A 26,192-nucleotide genomic window follows, 5' to 3' on the forward strand; every position below is an offset into this window, starting at 1 on the left:
GGAGACAAAAACATTGCGTTCTGCATTTTTAGAATGTTCCATTTGGAGGAAAAACCACACCATACATCTAATGCCAAAATCTCATCTCTAGTGTAAAGAATGGTGGAAGCAGCGTCAGAATTTTGGGCTGCTTTACTGCCGCGGGGCCATGACGCCTTGCAATCATTGAGGGAACAAAATTTAAAGTGTACCAAACCAGTTTACAGGAGAAGGTAGACAACAAAAAAGTTTAAAAAAAAAAAAAGAGTCCTGACCGTAACCCTATCAAGATGCTGCGGCAAGACTTGAATGCCGTTCATGCAAGGCATCCCAAAAATATTGATGAACTGAAACAGATTTTCAGGGGTGAATGCCACAAAACTAATAATCATTCACATGCATACAACCTACTTTGTACCCGATGCCATTTTGCGCAGTTTATAAGATCTTGAAATTCTCCAGGAAAACATTGATGGCCTACTCTTAGGTGAATGCATGTTCGGTAGGAGTCCAACATCTGGGATCCGCAATGATGAGCAACTTGGCCCTACTTGAAGGAGCCCGAGTTACAGTACCAGGCACCTGCATGTATAGAAGCACCACTGTGGCAGGATAAACACTAAGGGCTTTAGCACCCCTTCTTTCAGCTAATCGTAGAGGGTCCTTGGGTCTGATCCCAAATGAGTAACCGTCAAATCTCCCTCGTAAATTATAGAAATGAAAAGTAGCAGCATTTTAACAAGAACCGTATTTCACAGAATGGAAGTGGCTTTGGTCTGGAGGAGGTAATGAAAACAGTGACCTAACTTGATACCCTCCATCCTTTGTACACGCACCTTTATACACCAGCGTCCCTCAGCTATGTACAGGGGACACAATAGCAGTCCTTATGTACAACAAAGTGCTCTCTTCTTTCAGTGTCAGCACAGCCTAATTTACCCGAATCATTAACAAAGGAGTGACACTAAAGAAGACAAGTTTTCTTGTTCCAGACGGGATCGAATTTTCATTTGTATTAAAAGGACAGGCATCACTACCTACAAAACGGAACCTGGAAAGCGTGGAAATGTTACGGAATGAATATCCGAGGCAAAGGAGGATAGAAGAGAAAAAAGAAATCGCAACAGTATCCCATCACAATGATGGCTGTCCAAACATTACAATGCTGACATTCTCTGGTCAGAGTGCCAGGTTCAATGCGAGGTGAATAGGGGATTATGTAGAAGTCAGAAGAGTCATAGTCATGCTCTATATCATCCCGTCTCACATACAGTTACTATATCATGAAGCATGACAAACTTTAGCCCTAGTATTAAAATGCAACGACTTGACTATTTCAATGGAGTGCGATCTCATTTTGTCAGAGTTCTTAACCCCTTAAGGACCGCCCCTTTAAAAAAAAAAAAATCCTCCCTACTTGGATAAATAAGAGTTATGATTTTTCAATCAATCTAGCTGCCTGAGAGTTTGTTTTTTGCAGAATGAGTTGTATTTTTCAATGCTACTACCTGTTTCCCAGAAAATAAGAAGGGGTCTTATATCAATTTTTGCTCCAAAAGATTTTACTTTTTTACATGTATAGCTGCCTGGTCACTATTTAAATTGACTTATTAACTGTAATTTAAGCATAACAGCCACGATCAGCACGAGTGCTGATTGCAGCTGTTGCCGGCAAGTGTCAGATGTAGCAACCAGCACCCGCATTTGTACGTAGCAGAATCGACCCCCACCCTCCGATCCCTCTTCATACAAACCCCAAACGCAAAGGACAACTGTAAATCCTGTATGACTAAGGGGTTACAGACGTTATCCTCTGGCCATGTCATCAATATCAGAATGGTTTGGCGTATGCTGCTCAGGACCCACTGATCTACATAAGACCAATCCATCACATGATTGACGCCAATGATGCCTGATGGCCCCAGTGACCCTAGTGGGGTTTGTTAGGTTTCCAGCATTTTACCGGAAAAGGTACAGGGCAGCAGGATTTCACAGAATCTGCGAAGACGTTTTCTAACTCTGCCTCCAACAAGGATGCCAACAGAGCCTCAGAGATGGTCTTCATAGATAATACAGCATGAACTAGAAGTTTCAAACACTGCACAATGAACTAGGTGACGTTTCCTCATGACATTAAAGCATTTCTATCAGGCATGAAGAGGTTAGGTCGGTTTCACATCTGCGTCAAACCTCTGGTTGCACATCAGGGTGAAAATACTGGAAGGAAGAAACAGCGCTGCATGCCGCCCTCTCATCCAAAAGCCAGGCGGCTGGTCGGAAAGTGTTTTAACCCCATTATAGTCAATGAAGTGTATCTGGCGCTGTTCAGTTCCTTTCAGAGACTGAACCGTTCCAGCTGTGGGGATTCCCCAAGCGGAGCAGGAAAGAGGAATCCCTGCCGTAGATGTGAAACCACCCTTACTCACAGTAATAGCAATTCTACTTTGGAGGAGTGGTCTACCACCTTTCTTGGGATACCGTTAGACTGACAATAGAGACATGTCCATGATGCTCAGCTGTTCTCACACCTATGTACTGTAACTGACCACTCATACCAAACCCCTCACAGAGAGGGCTTCTTAATTACTTAGTTAATACTCCTCATCCTCAGTTAATCCTATAGGAAAATAAAGTAAAAGTTTAGTTGAATTACCGATGCAGTAGCGTTTCAGAGAAGGGCGACCTGGTTGTAAGCAACCAGGAGACAAATGTAAATATTTAATACACCAAAAAGTCAAAAAATGAATAATTAACTGTGCTAACACACAAAGGATTGTTATCGGAGAGATCATGTCTGGTTTGGTATTCTGTTGAGTAAGGCATCCATGTCCTCGATGTATTTTGGCTTCAAAACAGGTGTTCGGAGCGGTCACTTGATACAACTGCCCGCTTTACTTCAAGGTATTCCAGCCAGCAAGGGCATGAACTGTAATTGCATAAAAGCAACCAGCTGCAGCCATGTAAAATATGATAGGAGGCAGTATATACTTTACAGAGTATAAAGCTGCAAAGAAGTAAATCGGCATTATTAGCATGTAATGCAAATGGCAATACCCAAAGGTAGGCTATTAAAGCATACCTCCGATTCAGTCTACTCTGGATAAGAAGGAAGTTGTTTTAGAACATTCTTAGGCCAGCAAATTGTCAAAAAAAGAGCAGAAAACCCCACAACTGTTATGTATTAAATTGGGCCAATATCCAAAGTTTGATAAATATATAATCACATTTTACTTATTAGCAAGATATATTGCCATCTTTAGGTTTTGATATTTATACATCTTTCGCTGAAAAGCGGCAGCAGACAGGAAGACAGACGTACCGAGCAGTGTACATGTGATTTTAGTAGCTCTATCAATAGGGATTTTAGCAGTTTTCTCTGTTCAACAAGGAACCCAACGATCATTGGAGAATGAAACCTTCTTCTCTGATAAGATACATCACAAAGTTCCTTACGTTTCATTGTATTAGTGTTTCACTGTATCCAAAGTCTGTTGAAAGCTCAAAAATTATTTAAAAACACAAACCAAATTTCACGTGCCGAGAAAAAAAAACAACAAAATATTGGCAAAACTGCAGTTTTTTTTTCCATAGAAGTGTCGTTTTCACCATTAGAAATGATAAGTCAGTAAATTATATAGTTAGGGTTGTGAGAAAAACTAAGTGAACGCTTTGGCATTACCTGGATTTCTACACGATGTAAATAATCTAAAACACAAAACTGTAGTACAGTGGATCTCTTAAAGGGGTTGTCCCGCGAAAGCAAAGTGGGTCTATACACTTCTGTATGGCCATATTAATGCACTTTGTAATGTACATTGTGCATTAATTATGAGCCATACAGAAGTTATCAGAAGTTATTCACTTACCTGCTCCGTTGCTAGCGTCCTCGTCTCCATGGTGCCGTCTAATTTTCAGCGTCTAATCGCTAGATTAGACGCGCTTGCGCAGTCCGATCTTCTTTTCTGAATGGGGCCGCTCGTGCCAGAGAGCGGCTCCGTGTAGCTCCGCCCTGTCACATGCCGATTCCAGCCAATCAGGAGGCTGGAATCGGCAATGGACCGCACAGAAGCCCTGCGGTCCACCGAGGGAGAAGATCCCGGCGGCCATCTTCAACCGGTAAGTAAGAAGTCATCGGAGCGTGGGGATTCAGGTAAGCGCTGTGCGGGTTTATTTTTAAGTCCCTGCATCGGGTTTGTCTCGCGCCGAACGGGGGGGGGGGGGGCTGTTGAAAAAAAAACAACCCGTTTCGGCGCGGGACAACCCCTTTAAGCTTTTTAGGTAGCATCCACAGTAGAGAGAAAAAGTGAACACTTTCTTAATTTCCAGTAGATCACCCTTTAGCAGCAACCACCTCCACCAAAAGTTCCCTTTTGCTACAAAAGTCTTGTACAACAATGAGGAGGCATTTTGCTACATTTATCCCTTCTAAAGTGTTAGTTATGGTGCTGTAGGGAGGAGACAGGTTTCTTCTAAATAGCGTCTGCCATGCAAGGCATTCCAGAAATATTGATGAACAAAGTTATACTTTGTTAGAAGCAGCAACAGGGAGCCAGATAATGTATTTCTTTTTCATACTCCCCTGCTCAACCAATCCTGTGGTGTGCACTGCAAGAAAATCAGACTCTTTTCAGATAGCCTTGCATGTGCTCTCCCATAAGTCGTCTTTGGGACAGCAGGAGCACAGCAATCTGATAGCACACAAACCAGGGAGCAGGTAAATATATTAATTAAAAAAACAAAAAAAACCCAAACACATACACACATCGCCCACCTCCCTGCTCCCTCCCCTAAGGACTCCGACACACTGGCGAAAGCGATATCGGGCTGTGATTCACGTCCAGATATAGCTCTCGCAAACCACAGAAACCCCCTTGTGACAGCTGCAGCCGGGGATTCCGTGGATGTGGAACCACTGGATGCTGTCACATCTAGGAGTTTCACCTTTTTCTCAATGGGGCTGGCAGCAGCTGCGCCAGCCTCATTGAAAAGATAGGGAGATCTCCTGCTGCTGCGACAGCTGTAGCAGGAGATTCCTTCACCCCCATGGGGAGTCCCCTTATCACTGAACACCCTGCTGCTTCTGCCACAGTGTTCAGTGACTAGGGGATTCCCTGTAAGGGTGAAGAAATCCCATGCTGCTGCTGTCACAACTGCAACAGGGGATTGTGATCATCATTGCTTTCAATGGGGCCAGCGCTGCTGCCGCCGGCCCCAGTGGAAACATCTGGTGAGTTTGCAAAAAGATTGGACATGCTGTGATTTTGTTTTCATGCTGCATCGCAAGCGTGAAAACACTGCAAATGTGAAGTGAGCCATCGGCTTCATAATTTTGCAATTTCTCGCAGCGCTGGGAAACGGTGCAATTCATTGCCAGTGTGAAGGCATTTTAACAGTGCCAGAACTTAGTTTGTGGTGCTATAGTTAAGTGGCAGGTTCCATTTAAGTCATGCCGCAACATCTCCAACTTGGGCATTCCAAAACAAAAGTAAAGTGTGAGTGTTTTCAGTAAGAGAAACCTGGTAATCTTGTAGATATGATACCTTTTAATGGCTAACAAAAATACATGATGAATTTTTGATCAAAAAGTCACAGGTATGCCAAAATTGTATTGTACTACAGCTCATCCTACCATAGACAAGATATTCTATTTTTGCTGCATTGTATATGCTATAAAAACAAGAGCGCACCCCACCACGCAAAAAAAAAAAAAAATGGCGCTGTTCTCTTTCACATTTCACTGCACTCAAATTTTTAAGTGTTTTTAGTACTTTAATCCCTTATCTACACAGGACATAAGGTTATATCCTGCACAGTCGGGGGGTGTATAGAGGGAGATGGTGATCTCCCTCCATGAAACGTGGGCGCCAGCTGTTTTTTACAGCTGGCACCTGCCCGCAAGAGCTCCGATAAGCCGTGTGGCTCAATGGAGCTGTTAACCCTTTAAATGCCATCAATTCTGACAGCGACATTTAAATTTCCCGACTGATGTTTCGGGGGGCCATGCGGGTGTCATGGCAGCCAGGGGGCTTCTGAAAGGCATAGCTTGATAGAATGCCTGCTAAAATGCGGTGGCTTGGGCATTACATTATACTACCGGAGTCATCAAAGCATCACAAGTTCTTGTTTCCTCTAGGGACTAAAAAAAATAAAAGTTAGGTTTAAAAAAGTTTTAATAATAAACTGTAGAAACAAGATGCACCCAAAGATGGCAGAATTTTGTTTTTTACCCATTGAAAAATACAACTAATCCGCCAAAAAAACAAGCTCTCAGCAGTTCCAAGCGATCAATAAATAAAAGTGTTAGGATTTTTTTTAAAGGGGGGGAGGAAATAGCGAAAATTGAAGAAAAAAAAAGGGGTGGGGGGTGGGGAGTTGGGGAACTGTCCTTAAGGAGTTAAAGGGGTTGTCTGGATTCCAGACCACAGTGCTGCTATAGCTGTAATTGTCTTAAAATAAGAAAAAGGGCTGTACTGACCAATCCTCAGCAGCTGGGATCCAGCAATGTTGCCATGTCATGGTCTCGCTGAGAGTAGAAGAGGACGCCACAGGAAGTCACCTGAATACTGCAGTAAGCTGTCCTCTAATGTCCTCTTCTACAACAATCACCAGGACCATCACAGGGCCACAGCGCTGGATCCCTGCTGCTGAGGATGGCAAGTACTGCACTTTCTTATTTGAAGAGAGTTACAGCTAGAACATAAATGTTGTCTGGTAACTGGACAACTCCTTTAGGCCCAATGCCCACAGACAGATTTGATTTGTGGGAGATGCGCAAATCAAGCTGCCCACAGGGATGCATTAGCATCAACAAAAGAATTAATAGCATGCGGATGTCATTTTTTCCCCTAGGCGCGCAGACCGCACGCGCAAAAAAATTAAAAATAAAAATCACAGCATGCTTTATTTTCTGCAGATTCCCACACGGATGGCTTCTATTAAAGTCAGTGGAATCTGTCCATATACGGCACACCTGCAGCTGACACTGTGGACATGCCGCAAATACGCAGGAGTTTAAAAAAAAAAAAAAAGGACTGCGCATGCGTGCGGCATGCTGAGCGCATCTGCAGTATAGAGGGAAAAAAATCCGTCCGTGGACGGAGAGGACCCGCACCGGCTCCAGACAGGTAAGAAAAGGTTTTTTAGGCCTCATGGCTGTGGGCACGGGTGCAAACCCCTGTAGGCTTCCACACTTGGCAACTGTACGTGCCCGTGGACAGGGGGCCTTAAAGTACTTTTGAAAGACATAAATCAAAGATGTGACCTGCACTCGTTTTTAGAACTTATACGCCAGGCAAGTTTTGTTACTGAGACACAGATACATTTCCCTCATTGTTTGTTACCGAAGATATTGAATGTAATATTCCACAATATGTTACGCTTTCATCTTGTTCGTGATCTATAATCACTGGTGAGAAATCATGTGACTTCTAAAGTGAGGACTACAATGTACCAATGGTTGTTTCTGATCCACTTTACATTCTAGCAGGTTATGAATGCCCTATACACAATGGTTATTAACCCTTAAAGTAGGTCCACGCTTTACAGTGATCACGGATTGTACTTTGTCTTTTCTCTCAGTATTACAAAAGGAATACGCCTTCTCCTACCTAATGACCTGGCTGCAGTTAGCACACATCGGGGTACGTGTTCCAGCAGGAATATGCTCTGCCCTTTGGAAGAGGGTGTCTTGATCATCTACAGGAGGTGGTACATATGGTTTGTTACTGCCTGCTGGTTTCACTGTAGCTGCTACATTTGTAACTCTTCCAGTTGATGGCCCTGAAAGAAAGAAAAAAAACATTTGTTATAAATTATATCCAGTCACATATATTATCCTCAGGCAGCTTAGGGCGGTGTAGCTAGGGGCCCTTTAAATAGGGCTACCTATTAACATTTAGTGCACTATGCCCAATAATTCTTCACCACATCTTAGCCAATTAGTGAGAGGTCTGGTATTTTATTTTGTAACAGTTTACAATATATAGTATGTCATTTTTAATTTCAGCGTTTTGTAAGCACAGCATCCTTTGCATTAACCCCTCAGCAAGAATCCTGGCTTTAAAAGTATAAGACAGAATCAGAGCTACAGCTTTTTGAAGCGGGGTAGGGAATACTGAATTTAGGCCTCATGTCCATGGCCGGGTCGGATTCCGGCTGCGGAATCTCGCAGTGGAATCAGACCTGCGGCTCCCCAGAGACCCTATACTGTCCCAATCCGCCACGAGTGTCTTGCCTTGCTAGCATGCGCAATGCACGGTATGACGCAGATTCCCACGATACTTCTGCAGTGCCCACTGCACGGAATATCGCAGGACGAACAGCTTCCATTGACTGCAATGGAAGCAGTCCATGTGATTTTTCCGCGCAGAATAGAACATGCTGCAGTTCTCCCCCGTAAGCGGAGAATCGCTGTTGACTTCCGCTCGTGGGCAGGGGAGAATCTTTTAACACAGCATGTCTATGGACAGACACTGCTGCGGAATTCGTGGTGGGCGTCTTGCCGTTATTTCCAGTGCAATAATCCGTCCGCGGGCATTTGGCCTTACAGCTGTCAGTTTTCACTACAGAAAAGAAATGAACCAGGAGTACACAAGATTGGTATTTCCACATACGTAACCTGTATTATAAAATATTACATTGTTTATCCCGGATGGTTAATTCTGTGAAGGGGAAAAAAAAAACTAAAAAAAAATACCAAAAATAGCAGTTTTCTGTTTATCTTGCTTCTGCAAAATGGAATTAAAAAAAAAAAAAATGTAATCGAAAATCATTTGTACCTGAAAAAGGTACTAATAAAAACTACAGCTTGTCCCATAAAAAAAAAAAAAGCAAGCCCTTGTACAGATTTCTCAACAGAAAGTTAAAAATGCTGCAGTCCCGGAATGTTGTGCCACAAAGTCTTTGTAAAAAACCAACAAAAAAAAACCAACAAGTTTATATTGTGCAATAATAATTAAAAAAAAAAAAGATTAAGACCCATGACAATTTGCTGTTGTCATAATCATAATGACCCATAGGAGTAAAGTTAATATTTATACCACATGGGGAACACCACATGAATAAATCCCAAAAATCCTGTGGTTAAGTAGTTATTTTTCCATTGCCCTCCATCAAAATAAATAAAAAAGTTATTAAACACATATGTACGCAAACAAGATTCATGTAAAAACTGGAATACAGCTTGCAAAATAAAAAGGTGGCGTACAGCTACACTGACAAAATGTTACAGTTAGGGCCGCTGGGACACAGAGGAAAATGATTTATGGGTTAAGACTAAAATCAGTTGTGTTATTAAGGGCTGAAAAATGCACTCAAGGCTACAAAGTTATGTGGGAAATATATTTATAAGAGACCAATTCAAAATCTACAATGAAACTAGTGACATTTTCAGGAGGATTTTTCCAATTTTAGTGTCACTGTTAGGGGGAGTTAAAGCTTAAAACTTTACTAAGGTTGGTCCATATACACTCTATAGAACCTATAGAGGATACACCCTCAATTTTGTAATGCCTGGACAACGCCTTTAATATCAAAGCATTTGCTGGCAAGGGATCAGATTTCTTTTTTCCATTCTTGTAAAACCTCTTTGCCAGCAAATGCATTGTTCAGACCAGGATCCCAATGTAGCCAAATAAGCCAAAGCTTGTAAATTGTGGTATTTATCTGGATAACGAGTACCATAACCCTCGGCTTTCTGCTTAAAAAAAAAACGTGAATCCTATGTAAGCATAATGGATGGATCATATTAAATCAAACTCTAAAATGACATAAGGCTGTATACCGAGATGCTCAATGCTGTATATAATATACACAACCCACACATCAGCAATATGGAAATGTACTGCTGATAGAAAAAGGTGAAGCCAGGTGATTTACTGTTTACCATACGTAACTGCTTCAGAATGAACAGGACTCCACTAGTGCATAGTTTTCATGACAGATCAGTTAATAGCTCCCTCGCCAAAGATCGCGTTTCTCTTCACCATTTAATATTTAACCTTCCATTATTTTCTGCCCCTCCCTCTTACAGTATGACATTGGGTTTCAGGCTGGAAGCATGTTGGTTGGACGGCTGACATTCACAAATCACCAACACTAGTCTCACAATGGGCTTTGCTTCGGTGAAGTCAAAGTTTGTATCAGTTATGACAAGATGCATTCCTGTGGCTTGTTGTCACGGACTGAAGGAATAAATCAGGATAAATAGAGAAAATGAAGATTGCATGTGTTCTGCTACTGGCAGAGATGCAGGAGCTCGTGGGTTATTGGTTCTTCTTTAGTGATTTTTAATTTTGATCAGTAGATTCTGTATACCTAAAAGGTTTAGCAATGACCATGGGGGTCGGATAGTCAAGCTGACATCTGTACACTAAAATATTCACTACAGCAAGAATGGAAATATTAAAAGTGATCAATAAGTAAGCCACTGGTGTAAAGCTAGTTTCATATGGCCATCAGAAAGCTGCATTTTAGCGTTCAATTTACGCCCACAACATCTAAACCTCTTGTATTTTTCCCACCACTAGGGGCAGCCCTCTAAGCCAGAACAAAAACCTCCTCTGAGAATGGGTTCCCGTTTGGTTTGGCAGACCCAGGCCATTCATGCATTCTAGGGCAAGCGATTTATCTGAAGATCTAGCATGTAATAGTTTTACTCAAAAAGCAAAGTCCTCTTTAAATAAGTCTAGTTTTACCAACAGATCGGTTGTGGTCCAGCAGCCTAGATGAAGAGGACTTATGAGAAGTGTCATATCTTACAATGGTCAGCCGAATCTAACTGATAATACGTAGAACAATGCACAAAGTGTCGCCCATCCTACCCATCAATGTTAAGATAAATCGTACTTACTAGAATGTTTGGAATATACTTATTGGGTGAGGGAAGCAGACCCCTGGTCACCCCTTTGGTCCTACAAACAATGGGCAGAAACATGAAGCCTGCTAATGCCTACTGTTCATTTCGGCTGGGCTTACACAAGCATATGGTTACAGCGTATTACATGCTTTTGCATGTGGAATAGGCCGTACCAAGCTCCTATAGGCGCTCGTGTAGCTGCTCATACGTATTTCGCGAAATATGCGCAATAAAAATTGCATGTTCTATCTTGGCGCTTATTATGCATGAATGCACTCAGAGAAAGTGCACAGTGATTGGCGGTACGAAAGTATGCCTGCCATTATGCACTTGCAGCACGCCACTAATTATGGTGGTGTAGGGTAAAACACTAGGAAAAAATGTTATCAACATTTGGCGCTGTGAATCACTGCATTTGTGATCGCATACGCCTGCGCATGTCAGCGAATCTCACGCACTCTGTCCCGCACTCCCTTCCATGGTTCCTTTAAAAAAAAACAAAAAAAAAAAAACACACCGCCATGCGTATGTACAGCATTTTCGTACACGCAGAGGCGAATAGGACTCTATTGCGTGTAATATGCGAGAGAAAAGAACATGCTGCGTTCCTTTTTACATGCATATTACATACAATGACTCCATTCACTGCGTATTATGTGCACGTACATTGCACGTGTAATGCGCAGTTAAAATTACACTCGTGTATGACCGGCCTTAATCAGATAACCGTTTATGGTCATTTGTCTTGCATTACATTTTTCCCCATGCTTAGTTAATAAATGACCTAAAAGCAGAAATGTATACCTACCTACACTAATATTCTGCTTGGCCGGTGGCACACGACCAAACTTTAAATTGCGGAACCCGCAATAGTCATCTGTGTGGATGATTCGCGGTAATCAGCACCCATTGAAAGAACAGAACATTTGCATGTCGGCTCACAGGAGTGGACAGTGTTTGCCATTTCCACAAGAGGATTTATAATCGCAGAATGTTCTATTTTTCGGTGGGCTCCACACGGATGGCTGCCACTGAAATCAATGGAAGCTGTCCAACCTACAACCCATATGCAATTGACATTGCAGATAGGCTGTGGGTACCCGCGTCATTGCCTAGTGATGCCACGGGGAAACACAGATTTAAAAAAAAACAACAAACCTGTACTGCGCATGACCGACAGTGAGTTGCCGCAGGCATCCGCAGTACAGAAGCAAGTACGCAGGGTCGCCGGCCACAGGCTCCTGCATGCGGAATCTGACCCGCTCGTGTGCAGACGGCCTTTCTCTGGCTGAGAGCAATAACACAATATAAAGTATGTGCTATCTAAAGTATGTGCTATCATCCCTATGCTTTCACATGGGAGCAAGGATCGCTGAGTGCGTGCTGCGGAGCGAACTATAGATCCCTCCGGCTGCCAGCCTCCATTCACAGTATAAAGGCAGACGTTTATAGATGCACGATTACCTGTTTATACGGCGGATCGTGAATCATCAAACTGAACAAAATTGTTTCTTGTTGAGTTGCTGCCGGCATTTTCACTGAACGATCAGGTTACCGCGATCCAGCGAGAATCTGAACAATCATGTGTAAGTGGGCCTTAAGTCTCTGGCTGCGTGATTTTAAAGACATACTGCCCCTCCCATACCAGGGAACATTTACAGACTGACCAGCCGTACATTTATTGTGTACTTTATTTTCCCTTTGTGCCCGGTTGTAAAGATGGAGATGGCAGATCTTCCAGTATCACGGTAGCAGTGTCAAAATCTTCATAGACCCTGATAGTTCTCCTAGGAATCGGTTCTCATTGTCAGGGCTTCTTTTATGGAACCTCCTGAATCTAATAGCTTTCTGCTACAAAGCAGAGAGAGAATACAGTCTATGAAGATTTACACACATTGCTGTTGGGCTGCTATGGCAGACTTTCAGTTGTGAAGGCTCCCTTATACATGTTGGGCGACCCTGCTGTTAGTGGAACCGGCAAACCGAACAATTAGGTTTATTTAGCAAATTTACAAAACTTCCATCTGTTTGCAAAAGAAAGGGGGGAAAAAAAAAAAAATCAAACAAGATCAAAGTAAGTAGCTCAATGCAACTAATATTACAACCCCTTCCTAAGTAGTATCTCCATTCAGATAACACAGCGGCCGTTCACTACTGAATGGCGGCTGTTTAAGCTGAACGATGAGCTTCATCGCTCATCTTTTATGCTGCATAAATTATAAGCTCATCACTCATTGTTCAGTTTAAACAACGGTCGTTCAGTAGTGAACAGCTGCTGTGTATCTCAATGGAGGGGGGCCGTTGGAGCGAGGGGAGAGAAGTCTCCTGCACTGCCCCGCCCCATCGTTTGCCCGACAATCGTCCCATGTAAATGGACCTTTATTTAAATGGTATTGAGCATATTGGAGCCAACTTTGCTTGTGCTTTTGGGTTAACAGAAGTGTAACTCTTGAAGTAGTGGCATGAACTATAGCATACTATAACATTTAGTATGCATCTTACTGTGCAAATGGAAACCTTAGTGCCTGCTGCCACCTAATCTTGTTGCGGATCTTTTGCAGTCACTCGAGAGTTATTAACCATCTACCTACCCAAGAATCTGGGGGTAGGCAGTCACGTCCAGGTAATGTAGTCTGTGTTCCTTTACCACTTACCTTGTGAACTAGGCCTCCAGCTGTATCTCTGGGAACATTCAGTTCCTTTGCTATCATTTTGTATTCTTTTCCTTGTTTGCACAAGGCAATGGCCTCTTCTCTTAATGTTTTTGGACCACTCTTGACTTGGCCATATTTCTAACATGCAATCAAATGTCATGGGTAACAAAGCCCTAGCCAGTCCAGGTATTTGATGTGTTTTATCTCAAGCACACCTGATGCAACTAATGAAGCCCTTGATCAGTAGCATTAGGTGTCCTTGAGACAAGACCCGATTTGCAACAAGTGCTACTTTGAGGGATTCTAATCAGGGGTTGAATAATTCTGGGAATGCAGTAAACATTAAAAGTAGCATTTTGTGTTAAATTTGGAGAAATCACTTGTTACATTAGTTGTCTTGAGATATTTAAGTTGCTCGTCTGAGTCAGACGTTTGCAAGAAGAAAAAAAAGTTTGCAAATTCGGCAAATGAAACACAATTTATAACAGGGGTTGAATAATTTTGATTGCCACTGTAAAATGTCAGAGAACCACTTTAACACTTTTGTGACCACTTGCACACGGTTTTAAAGGCAACTACTAACGAACTGTCAAGTATCCAGTGTTGGGTTTAGCAAGAGTTCAGCTGTCAGAAGTCAACCTGGATTGAAGCTAGCGCTGATCCTGACCTATTACCCCTTTAGATTTCACAGTCCATGCGATCGTGCCATCTAAGAGGCCGACAGAGGGAGGGGGCTCCCTGTGTCATACAGCAAATCCTTATAATGCAATCACAGGGTTCACATGGGACACAATGGCAGCTGAAGTTCTAACTATGGTCTCCAGGTCTGTAATCCATGGTCACCTATTAGTTCCTGCCAGGCAGAGTCTAAAAGACTTGTTTTTACATTGGGAAGTAATCTTTCCATATATACAAGTAGCTCACTCTGAATGTAGCAAGGCATTCCTTTCATTAGTCTGCTGAAAGCATGTGTGGAGCCTTGGTTAGCAGCAAGTCCAAAGAGCAGAGACTATACTTCAAGAAAAAGGAGGAATTGCCAGCGTCTTCACACAACTTATTTATTATAAATTCATGCTCACAATTGACAAAGGCAGAAGTCGCTGCCAAAACGCGTTTCACCTATGTGCCTTGTGTTCGGAGCGAGAATTTATAATAAGTTGTGTGAAGAAGCTGGCAATTCATCCCTTCTCTTGAAGTATGGAAATACTACAGCATTGCTGTGTAATTATACTAATGATCAGAGTAAGGGAAGCGCAAGTCCCATAATCAGACAAAACATATCACAAAAGTCAACAAAATGGTAAAAGATCTATAAAAGACAACTTACAAAAAACCCACATAATTGGGATTGACTCTTATAAAACCCTGATTAAAAAAAAAAAAAGTTAGCACATTTAAGGGCTCCTGTCCGCGGGTGATATGTCACTGCGGTACCGCTACGGTAATCCAGCTGCGGGTAATGCAGTGAACGCTTTCCATAGACTTAACTATGTAAAGCGCAGCCCGGCGTCCTCTATATAACAACCTCCATCGACAGAAAAAGAAAAAGGTTATGATTTGAATTGCGAGGCTAGCAAAACAAAAAATAACTATACGCTTTGTATTTCTGTAATAACCCAAGGAATTAATTTAACATAAAAAAATATACACCCCTACAAACAATGCCCAAAGTGCTTGTTTTTTTTGGTTAACCTTGGCTCCAAAAAGTTGATTAAAAAGTGGTCAGGCTCTCATATGTTCCCAAAGCCAGCCCTCATAAAGCTCCGCTGATAAAAAATATATAGTTCTTATTATACAAAAGAAATTTACGTGGTTGTAGTGTACAAAAATGATATTACTGTAAATTGTGCTGTTCCAGGGAGTTATGTTATTTACAACTCAAAGGAAATGCTGTAAACACACAAATCAATGGCTGCACTTCTGGTTATTTTTCCTCTGCCTTTAAGAAAAAAAAAATCCAAAAAAGTTATGCAATACATTATACGTACCCAAAAATAATGCACAAATAATACAACTTGTCCTGCAAAAATATGCGCACACTTACTGTTTATCGAAAAATTAAGCTATGGCCCAATATCTATAGGCGCATTTGATTTGCGGAATCCGCACGTCACACCCGCGCATGAGATCCGCAAGTCAAGCCACCCATAGGGAAGCATTGGGCGTCCGCACTTCATTTAACACCTGAGGATTTGTTTCGATTTGATTTGCGGATGCCACGAGCGGATAATAAATTGCAGCATGCTCCATTTTACCGCAGATCACGTGCGGATGTGCTCCATTCATCTCTATGGGAGATTATGATTCACAGTGCATCCGCAAATACATTTACAGATTCACTGTGATTTGAAGGTTAAAATCACTTAGGGAGGTGGGGAAAAGCCTGGTAGGTGGGGTTGCGACATTTTTTCCACACACAGATCATCCACGTTGGAAAAAATAAAATAAAATCAATCTAATGATGACTTGCAGTGCAGCCGCTGTGGAAATCTGCATGAAAAGTCAGTGCGTACCGTGGACATGAGGCCTATAGTTCTTAAAATGAGACGATGAACCTGGCCCCCCCCCACAAAAAAAAAACAAAAACCCTGTATAACTGGTTTGCATTAGGGCAAGTCATTAAGTGGTTAAGCTACTGAATGCAGAAAAACAATAAACCGTGTAACACACATTGTTGAAATGGTAGCTTCAGAAACTTGTCTTAACCCCTTAGTGACCAAGCCTGTTTGTGCCTTAGTGACAGCCAAATTTTGGAAATCTGACATGTGTCACTTTAACATGGAACACCACCATAAAGGTTTTCCTTATCCAAGTGATTCTGACATTGTTTTTTTTGCCACATGTTGTACTTCATTTAGGAGGTAAAAATAGGCCGACAGAATTTGTGTTTATTTATTAAAAGGTCCAAAATTGGGAACATTTTCAAAAAATGTCACATTTTCAATTCTCAAATATGTGCAAACAGTACAAATTTGTGATGAGATTTAGATTTCCACCTGGTTACTTTGTTCTAGAAGCACATTTGAAAACCTTCAGTTGTTTTAACCATTTAGGAGACGTACAAATTTAACAGTGATTAACATTGAGAAACATTTTGCTTTCCTGCACCAAGCCAAGATTGCAAAGGCTTGTAGGTGTCAGAATGATACCCCCATAAATGACCCCATTTTAAAAACTACACCCCTTAATGTATTCACTGAGGGGGTCAGGAGTATTTTGACCCTACAGTTTCTTTTCAGCAATTACTGCAATTTATTGCAGAAAAAATAAGATTTTATATTTTTGCAAATATGTCACTTCAAAGAGGATTTTTTTCTATAGTGCACATGAAAATGAGGGTTTGCGCCCAAAGTGGATACCCGTTTGTCCTGTGTTCATAAATATATTCATTGCGGCCCTAATCGTATGTTTGTATGCACAACGAGGCCCGAACAGAGAGGAGCAGCGGGTGGTTTTCAGAACAGACATTTTACTTGAAGTCCTTTTAGGCCGCATTGCCCACTTGAAGAACTCTTGAGCGGCCAAAACAATGGAGAACCCCCACAAATGACCCCATTTCAAAAACTAGACCCCTTAAATTCATCTAAAGACGTATTTTTACTCCACAGCTTTGAACGAATCTGAGCAAAGCGGATAGAAAAAATTAAGATTTTCATTTTTTTGGCAAATGTGACATTTAAAAAAAAAAATTGTTTTTTTTTTTTGTACAGCACACATATAAATGAAGACTTTCACACCAAAATGGATACCCCCGATTGTCCCGTGTTCAGAAACATACACATTGTGGCCCTAATATTATGTCCGTATGAACAATGGGGCTCAAACTAAAAGGAGCATTGGATAAGGGCGATCACGTGATTAGGGACTGCTCACCATGGCCCTCTGTCAGTGTTCCATGCTCTCGGATACCTGTAGTACCCAGGAGCAAGGAGACTTAAAATTTCATGGACCCTCCCCAGCTTCTGCGCTTGTGCGCGCTATTCTGCAGATGTGTGGATGAGGCGAAGTTGGGAAAAAGTCTGTGGATAAAGATCCCGCTGGAGAACATCGCCGGAGGCCTTAGGTAAGTAATTTTATCTCCCCTCACATGATCGCTGTTTTCTATTGGCAAATGGCGATCGAGTGACCAGGGACCGCAGACCCCTGTGAAATCTCAAGGCTCTTGGCTACATTTGATACCCAGGAGCAGGGAGATTTTAAATTACCCTGGCACTTCGGGGGTTTTGCACATGCATCAGACACAGGCATGTGTGCAAAAGTAGTGGTGAGGTCTGCAGAGAAATCTGGGGGCCTTGTGTACGTAATTTCATCTCCTCTCGCGGATAGGAGATGAAACTCCAACTTTTTTTTTTACTTTACATGATCGCTGTTATCTATTGGATAGCAGTTATCATGTGATCGGGAACCAAATACAGCGGCTCCCGGTGATCTCTTTCTGCTATGGGCTACACATGTTAGCCGGACGTCAGAGAGATTTAAAATTTCCCGGGCCGTGTGCCCTTCTGTGCATGCACCCGACATATGACGCCAGTCGCGCTTTCACAGAAGGCACCGTCGGGAGCTGGAGGCCGGAACGGAGTGGGACATCGCTGAGGACGGGAGTGAGTACTTTCAGCTGCCCTAACTTTTATTTACTTTTGAGTTTCATTTGAGTGTCGGCACTCTGTAAATGTCGGTGATCATGTGACCGGGCGGTGGGGGGTGCCGCGGTCCGGGGTGACAGCTCCAGGTGGTCTGCTACCTCCGGGAGCCAGCAGCATGGAGCTCTCACGTCCACAGCTTGCAGGGTTTTAATCCCCGCAGGGAGCATGTTTTTACGATCCTGGGGGTTTAAAGCCCGGCAAGCCAGGCCGTAAAAACACTGTGCGGTGGTCACTAATGGGTTTGGTTAAGAGGGCTCTTGATTATTCTTTGTTCAAGTGGTTCTTATTTCAGTCTGGCCAAGCAAGTCGCCAAGAAACCTACCAAATCTTAATCCAGAATGTGTAATTCCAGTGTATACTGTCATGCTTCTGTCAAGTGAGAGAAAACAAACGCCGTTCTGTATCGTTCAGCTTCCAAGATGAAAATGTTCCTTGGATTCCTTCAAGCGAAGCCACTCGCTGAGCTGATGCCAAATGAGGTTGTTGTTTAACTCCATTAAACTGGACCAGTTACATCTCGTAAAAGGTCTTAAAAAATCTTAAATGGTACAATCACACGGGGTGGGCTGCTTGCATTTTCAACACATCTGGGTCCGAGGGCTGAGGGAGCCCAAATTCTGCCAGATAAGTGAAGTTCGGTTTATGTTATACTGTAACATTACTATCCATTATCCCTGTATTATGGCATAATTAGCTTTATCAATGGGGCTATTAAATGTGTGCTGTGATTTTAGTACATTATCTCTGTACACTGACATCACTTCTGTACTATGACATCACTGTAGCATCCCTGTGTTAGGAGGATGTGCCTATAAACTGTGACTTCACTGTGTTTATAGCAATGTGTGTCTTATTCGGGCTTACCGACATTCTTCCTATGCATTGACAACATTTTCAGTATATGAGGTTCTGGGTTCTGGGACATGATGCCCATGGGGCTATATTGTTCCACTGCTTCATAGGAGGATACCTGTACTACAAATTGTGTGGAGGCTGGTACGGATTTTACGTTAATGGTGTTGTAACAAGATCCACTGTTATCACTTTCCACAGGATGGGCAGTAAAAGGCTATTCATAAATTAAAACGATGCAGCGGTTGCAGATGCGCGGCTCCATTTATTTCCAATAGGCCGGCCAGCGATAGCCAAGCACTTGTACTCAGCCATTTCCGTCAGCCCCATTGAAATGAATGGAGCAGCGCTGTGCAGGCATGACCATTGCTCCATTCAATCTGATGTCACCGTGGATGGGTTCTGCAAGCTGGCAAGACCCCCATTTTTGGGATCAGTGGGGGACTCCGTGGCCAGACAACAACTGATCAGACTTTTATCACCTATCCTGTGAAGAGGTGATGAAAGTGAAACTGGATACAAAGAGTAGGAAATAAGCTACCCCTATGTTAGCATACAACAACTGTGGTTAACAATGACCATAACCAATCGCGGTTAGCAATAATTCCTAACTATTAGGCAGTTTTCACACAGGCGATCAAAATTGCGCAATTTTCACATGATGCGAGAGTGAGTGAAAATGCAGAACAAGGAAACCAGTGATTTTCAATTGTTTTATTCCCATTTGCGATGTTTTCACGCATGAGAGGTTGTGAGATTTGAAAATGTTTTTTTAACATTAGAAACTCCTATTGCCTTTCACGCGAGTAGGGATTCTTCACAAGAAAAATAATCGCTGTCACTCAAAAAAACGCCTGAACAAAACTGCGATTTTCTCGCAGCGATATTGCGATTGCCCGTGTGAAACTAACCTTACTAGCTCTGAATGCCTTGTGCTTCCGGTGATGTGTAATAGGACAGCACTATAGAGACATTACAGCACTGAAAATGCAGGCGCTTTGGTTGGACATTTTGCAATTCAAATATCATCTTGCACCTCAGGTCACCCAGGTCTCTCACAGAGCGTTGTACTACACAAGAAGTGAATCTGAAGCCCTGCACAACAGCTGTGAAGTCACCCAGGTGTCTCTCAGAGCGTTGTACTACACAAGAAGTGAATCTGAAGCCCTGCACAACAGCTGTGAAGTCACCCAGGTCTCTCAGATTCACTCCTGTTGTAGTACAACGCACTGTGAGAGACCTGAGTGACTTCACAGCTATTGTGCAGGGCTTCAGATTCACTCCTGTTGTAGTACAACGCACTGTGAGAGACCTGGGTGACTTCACAGCTGTTGTGCAGGGCTTCAGATTAACTCCTGGTGTGGTACAGCGCACTGTGAGAGACCTGGGTGACTTCACAGCTGTTGTGCAGGGCTTCAGATTCACTCCTGGTGTAGTATGACGCACTAAGAGAGACCTGGGTAACTTCACAGCTATTATGTAGAGCTTCAGATTCACTCCCGATGTAGTACAACACACTGGGAGATCTGAGTGACTTCACAGCTGTTGTGTAGGGGTTCAGATTCACTCCTGGTGTGGTACAATGCACTGTGAGAGACCTGGGTGACTTCACAGCTGTTGTGCAGGGCTTCAGATTCACTCCTGGTGTAGTACAACGCTCTGTGAGAGACCTGGGTGACTTCACAGCTGTTGTGCAAGGCTTCAGATTCACTTCTTGTGTAGTACAACGCTCTGTGAGAGACCTGGGTGACTTCCCAGCTGTTGTGCAGGGCTTCAGGAGTAAATCTGAAGCCCTGCACAACAGCTGTGAAGTCACCCAGGTCTCTCTCAGAGCGTTGTACTACACAAGAAGTGAATCTGAAGCCCTGCACAACAGCTGTGACGTCACCCAGGTGTCTCTCACAGAGCGTTTTACTACAGCAGGAGTGAATCTGAAGCCCTGCACAACAGCTGTGAAGTCACCCAGGTCTCTCACAGTGCATCATACTACAGCAGGAGTGAATCTGAAGCCCTGCACAATAGCTGTGAAGTCACTCAGGTCTCTCACAGTGCGCTGTACCACACCAGGAGTGAATCTGAAGCCCTGCACAACAGCTGTTAAGTCACCCAGGTCTCTCACAGTGCGTTGTACTACAACAGGAGTGAACCTGAAGCCCTGCACAATAGCTGTGAAGTCACTCAGGTCTCTCACAGTGCGTTGTACTACAACAGGAGTGAATCTGAGAGACCTGGGTGACTTCACAGCTGTTGTGCAGGGCTTCACAGTGCGTTGTACCACAACAGGAGTGAATCTGAAGCTCTGCACAACAGCTGTGAAGTCACCCAGGTCTCTCTCAGTGCGTTGTACTACACCAGGAGTGAATCTAAAGCTCTACACAACAGCTGTGAAGTCACCCTGGTTTCTATTCACCCCCACTGAAGTGCAACTATGACCAACACTGGCGTTAAATGCAGCTTCTTAGTAAAATAATGAAATGCGCAATCTGGGTACCTCAATCCATTCCCAGGAGTGCAACTCCTGCAGGAAGACTAAAATAATGCAAAGTAGCCGTCTAGACTGTAGAAGCGTGCGTTACTGTGGTTTCAGGGTAAACTACTTCTGCAGGAATGTGAATCTAAAATTAGTCCTTTATTCCTCCGGGTGAAGAAAAACTACTTGTACAGTTTAACACTGTCCTATTTACCATATTTGTGTTTGTCTGATCCAGCCTGTCATTTTTTAAGACAATTGACATAGATGGTTTCTCCCAAACGAGAGGGGCTCAGAAGGAACCAGCAGAAGTAATGGAATTCGTACTCTTTACAAAAGAAGAGAATTTGGGAGAAACCAATGTGAACAATCTGATAGTTTCTGAACCCAAGAACAAAAGTCTTATATTCATTACAAAAGTTTAAAAAGTTCAGCCACTCCCGATTTTCATGTTCTGAACTTGTGACCAACTGGTCTTTTACTCTTCAGCCAAGAACCCCCCCACTCCACCCCAATAAAGGCTGAATGCATTCCGCACATCTAATTAAGTTTTCCTGGGACACATATCCCTTTGTAGCGAATAAGTGGAAGGAGGAGTTACAAAAAGTTCTGACTTTACCTAAGAGTATGCAAAGTTAAGAGGCTGTAAAGGTTGAGAGGCTCGTCTAAAGACAAATCTTAAATATGATGTCCAATAACTGACAAGGCATTAGGAAAAAAAAACAAGTCATTTAGATTGAAACAGTATTAAGATGAACCAGTTACATTATAAATGCAACACAAATCTGCATGCAGCGTGCTATAGAGCATGTAAAGGCATCTGGGCAGTCCTGGGTGATTGTCAGCCTTCCCTGTAATCATGTATACCATAGTAGTCAATCAAAGAGTACCGCTCGGACGACGATTAAAACCAGAATGAGCAGATGTCTAACTGAACTGAATCTTTCCCCCTAAAACTATATATTGAGCCGCTCAGCTCCTTTTGCTCTATATCATCATGCTCGGACATTGGACTGCGTTTGCAATGAGACGGGTTATGTTTAAGAGCTCAAGGTAACTAAACCAAGTTTTCATAAATATCTTCAGATTGAGACTAACTGATCCCCCAGTCATTCTCGTAACCTGCTTTCATCAACAATAATTTTATAAGCGGTTAATTGATAGCATCAATAATTGTATTATATGGTTGATATCATCATTACTAAGTTTAATTTGTGTTTATGAGAAACTTATTTGGGTCACACATCACACAGAATGCGAGTCTTGCTGAAGTAACATGGCACCATCTAGAGGTTATATTTGCATACTGCAGCACTGTACTAATATAGTAACATTTTACCATTACTATACTTACTTTCTAAGATCGTGCCAACATTCTCTGCTGTGCAGTATGGAGATGGCCATCAGTCAGATTAGGTTTTGCTCCCAATAGCTTCCCCATTTCACACACACACATATATATATATATATATATACACACAATAGGGTTGATTTCAAGTAAATTAAACAAATCAGTATGGTTTTAGAGTGCACAACCTTATTCTGGTCGGAGGGCCTCCCCAATAACCGTCTCATAGGTATCCATTAGCAGGACTATCGCCTATTAGAAACACGGGGGTCCTTTTTTCCTCCACTATGCATACATGCTCCTCTCTGTGTAATTTACGCCAATGTTTCAGTACTACCACAAATAACAATGGAGATGGCGCACTTGTGCGTGGTTACCCCATCTATTCTTGAGTGCCACACAAGATCCCAGTTCTGGCAGTGTACAGGAAGCGCCAGAGATGGCCACACAGTGCATTAACAGTTCGCCATCTTAACAAAAGTTGCCTAAATGCAATTGGCTGCTAAACTGAAAATTTTAGGAACCAAAATGAATTGTGCAGCTGCCAAACTTAAATACAATCCAGCCCCTAGAAGTTGTCATTTCTGCTGCAAAAGTCAGCATGCAGTTACATCTCAGGCAGATATGAAAATTTAAAGGCCCACTTAGACACAAAGATTATCGCTCCAAAGTTGCTCAAAAGACTTAATTGAAGTGATAATTGTTGTGTGCATTTACACAGCAAGATGGCCGCTCAAAATTCGCTCAAATGGCAGTTAGAGTGACAGTTTTGAGCGTTTACTTTGCAAATGAAGACTTTGTATAAATGAAGACTCGCACTGTATGCAGAAGACAAGCGGGATCACTATGTTTTGCATACAGCTGTTGTCTTCTCGAAACGCTCGGCTGGTATACAGCTGAGCGCTCCGAGCAAGGTATGCAGAAGACAAGCGGGGCCGCTTGTCTTCTTGGAGCGCTCAGCTGGTATACAGCGGAGTGCTCCGAGCGGGGTAAGCATAACAATGCTGGAGAGCGGTCTTCTGCATACTCTTGCTGTTTTCACGGAGCACTCAGCTGGTATACAGCTGAGCACTCAGAGCAGGGTATGCAGAACACAGCTTCTTCATAGTCTGTGTTCCCCGAGCGGGATACCAGCTGAAACAATAGTATCAGCGGTATCCCACTGAGAACTCAGTGCGCAGCACTGATTAGGCTCATCGTTCTCTGCAAGACAACGATCAACTACTTGTTAACGGAAACTGCACGATGTACGTACAGTTAAGCCCAACGATTCTTGCTCAAAAGACGGCTTTTAGCGATTTTTGAGCGAGAATCATTGGGTTTAAATGGGCCTTAAGAGTTGTGGTGTGATTAGATGAACGGCCTTGCCACTTGAGGTCCTAAAAGTGGCCCCCCCTTCCTTGGCATATGAGAGGCTTGCAGAGGCTCCTTGTGTGTAGTGACCTCCTCTTCTGCTTGTGTAGAGCTTGTTGGCCACTAGTCGCCTCTACAACACAGAGAAGAGATTTCACCCCACTACCATAGTCTGAGAGGGGCGCATTATTGGGATGCAAGAAGCTGGCTGGTCGTATCGACAAAATGCCCTCCAACTGGTTCCAAGTGGTGTTGGACCAGTGGATGTGTGAGGACACACAAGGCAACCAGGTTGAGGACGTCCTCAACAGACCACCAGTAGAGGATTGTTCGACAAGCAACAGCAGCTCCAACGGTTTCATTGTCTGAAATCCATCCAGAGACAAGTGGTACCATCGTTACCGGCCCCAGTGTCTGTCGGAACCATTTACAGGAGCTTGGCTTAAGGACATTTGGTCTCACGCAGACCACTACGTGTTCGTCCTTTAACACCCACTGTTGCCTCAGTTTGCAGTGGTGTCTTGAACTAAACTGGAATGGTGACCGCGCATGCAGATGAACTATTTCAAACACTCCCATTAAAATAAGAGTGATAGTATGCAACCACCGCTCCATTCATTTGGTGGTAGATTGGGCCTTTGTTCTGGTGATTGTCAATGGTCTCAGATTTAGGTCCCCCACTGATCAGATGGCTATCACACTTCCACCTTTCATTTAAAAAAAAAAAAAACAAAACCAAATAGCACTATAGATTACATATACACATCCAGAGTGCTCATCGCCCAGAAAAAGCTATATAAATCATCTAAAGCTTTCCCGCAGTAGTCACCTACACCGAGTGAGGCACTCACTAGTAGAATACATACAGTGCTATGCCCATAGTAACACCTCCAGAATTGCTGTTATACTATGGGTGGCGCTCTGGATAGGATACTTACACAACATTCAGAGCTCTGCCCCCACTAGCAGAAATCACACCCGCTTACCCCCACCTAGTCTCATCTAGATCAGCTAGGCATTCCCCATCCACTCATGACCTGCCCTCACCTAAAATGGCCTGCCCTCACTTTCCCTCATCAGTTTCCTCCTCACCTCCACCCCAATCACACGAAGACAGCCAGGCTCCCTCCATGCCCCAATCACATTTAGAAAAGGGACCCAATACATCCAGAATAAATGGAAGATAAAAATAGGTGTAAACCGGCTCTCCCTACATTTCCATGCCGAACCGCAAGAGACAGACAGGACCGAACAACCAACCATCCCACCCTTAATTCACGTAATCCTCCTGGCTGCCAAATGTACAATCCTTAAACACTGGCTCTCATAGACACCCCCTAAGGTAGCGGAAGTGATGGCCTAACTCACTCACATGATGACCATTGGAAGAATAGAAGTAGAGAGGGGGACAAGGAAAGGGGCGCAAAGAAACACTTCAAAAATGGAAGGCATTTCTCACTCCCCTTTCCAGAAGCGGAAATATCTGCAACAACCCCCCACTTTAGATATACGGAATGGAATCTAATGGAGGAACTGAGGGGAACACTGGGCTAGCCAGCAGTGAGCGAAGAGCAAGCAGGGAACCATAACCATAAAAGCAACCGCCCCCCCCCCCCCCCCCAAAAAAAAAAAACAACACGCCCCTGGTCTGTCTTTTGCGACAGACGTATCCACCTAACCTACCCTCTTCCTAACCCTCCCTCTTGGGCACGTTGATGACCATTTGTGTCACCATCTGCAGCCCTATATTTATATTTACTCATCCTTGCTGTCACCCTGCACACCATTCATCTTCTCTCCAACATTCAGAATACACTTGCATAGCCATCACTCTCAGACAAGCATGTCTGTGACCAGAGGGTTTGTGTCTGCCCAGAATGGCATCATGGGCCACTTGTAGCCCCTGTGCCGCACACTGTGCACCCCTGATTTACAGTGAGAGGGGAAAACAAACAAAAAAACACACAACAAAAACAGTACTTGTAGTCATTGAAATATTACACAAACTTCATACAGAGATGATGCCCTTGCAAAATGC

General features: G+C 43.2%; 1 protein-coding gene across 3 annotated transcripts in view; it reads right to left on the bottom strand.

Moving 5' to 3' along the window:
- PDLIM5 (PDZ and LIM domain 5) overlaps nt 1-26,192 on the bottom strand; it is a 148,982-nt gene that overhangs the window by 27,541 nt on the left and 95,249 nt on the right. For all 3 annotated transcript variants that reach the window (XM_066574028.1, XM_066574027.1, XM_066574026.1), the window contains one exon: nt 7,587-7,758. In XM_066574028.1, the coding sequence (XP_066430125.1) occupies nt 7,587-7,758 (172 nt within the window). The remainder of the gene's footprint in view (nt 1-7,586; nt 7,759-26,192) is intronic.

This window comes from Eleutherodactylus coqui, chromosome 7 (assembly GCF_035609145.1).
Source record: "Eleutherodactylus coqui strain aEleCoq1 chromosome 7, aEleCoq1.hap1, whole genome shotgun sequence".
Classification (NCBI taxonomy): Eukaryota; Metazoa; Chordata; class Amphibia; order Anura; family Eleutherodactylidae; genus Eleutherodactylus; species Eleutherodactylus coqui.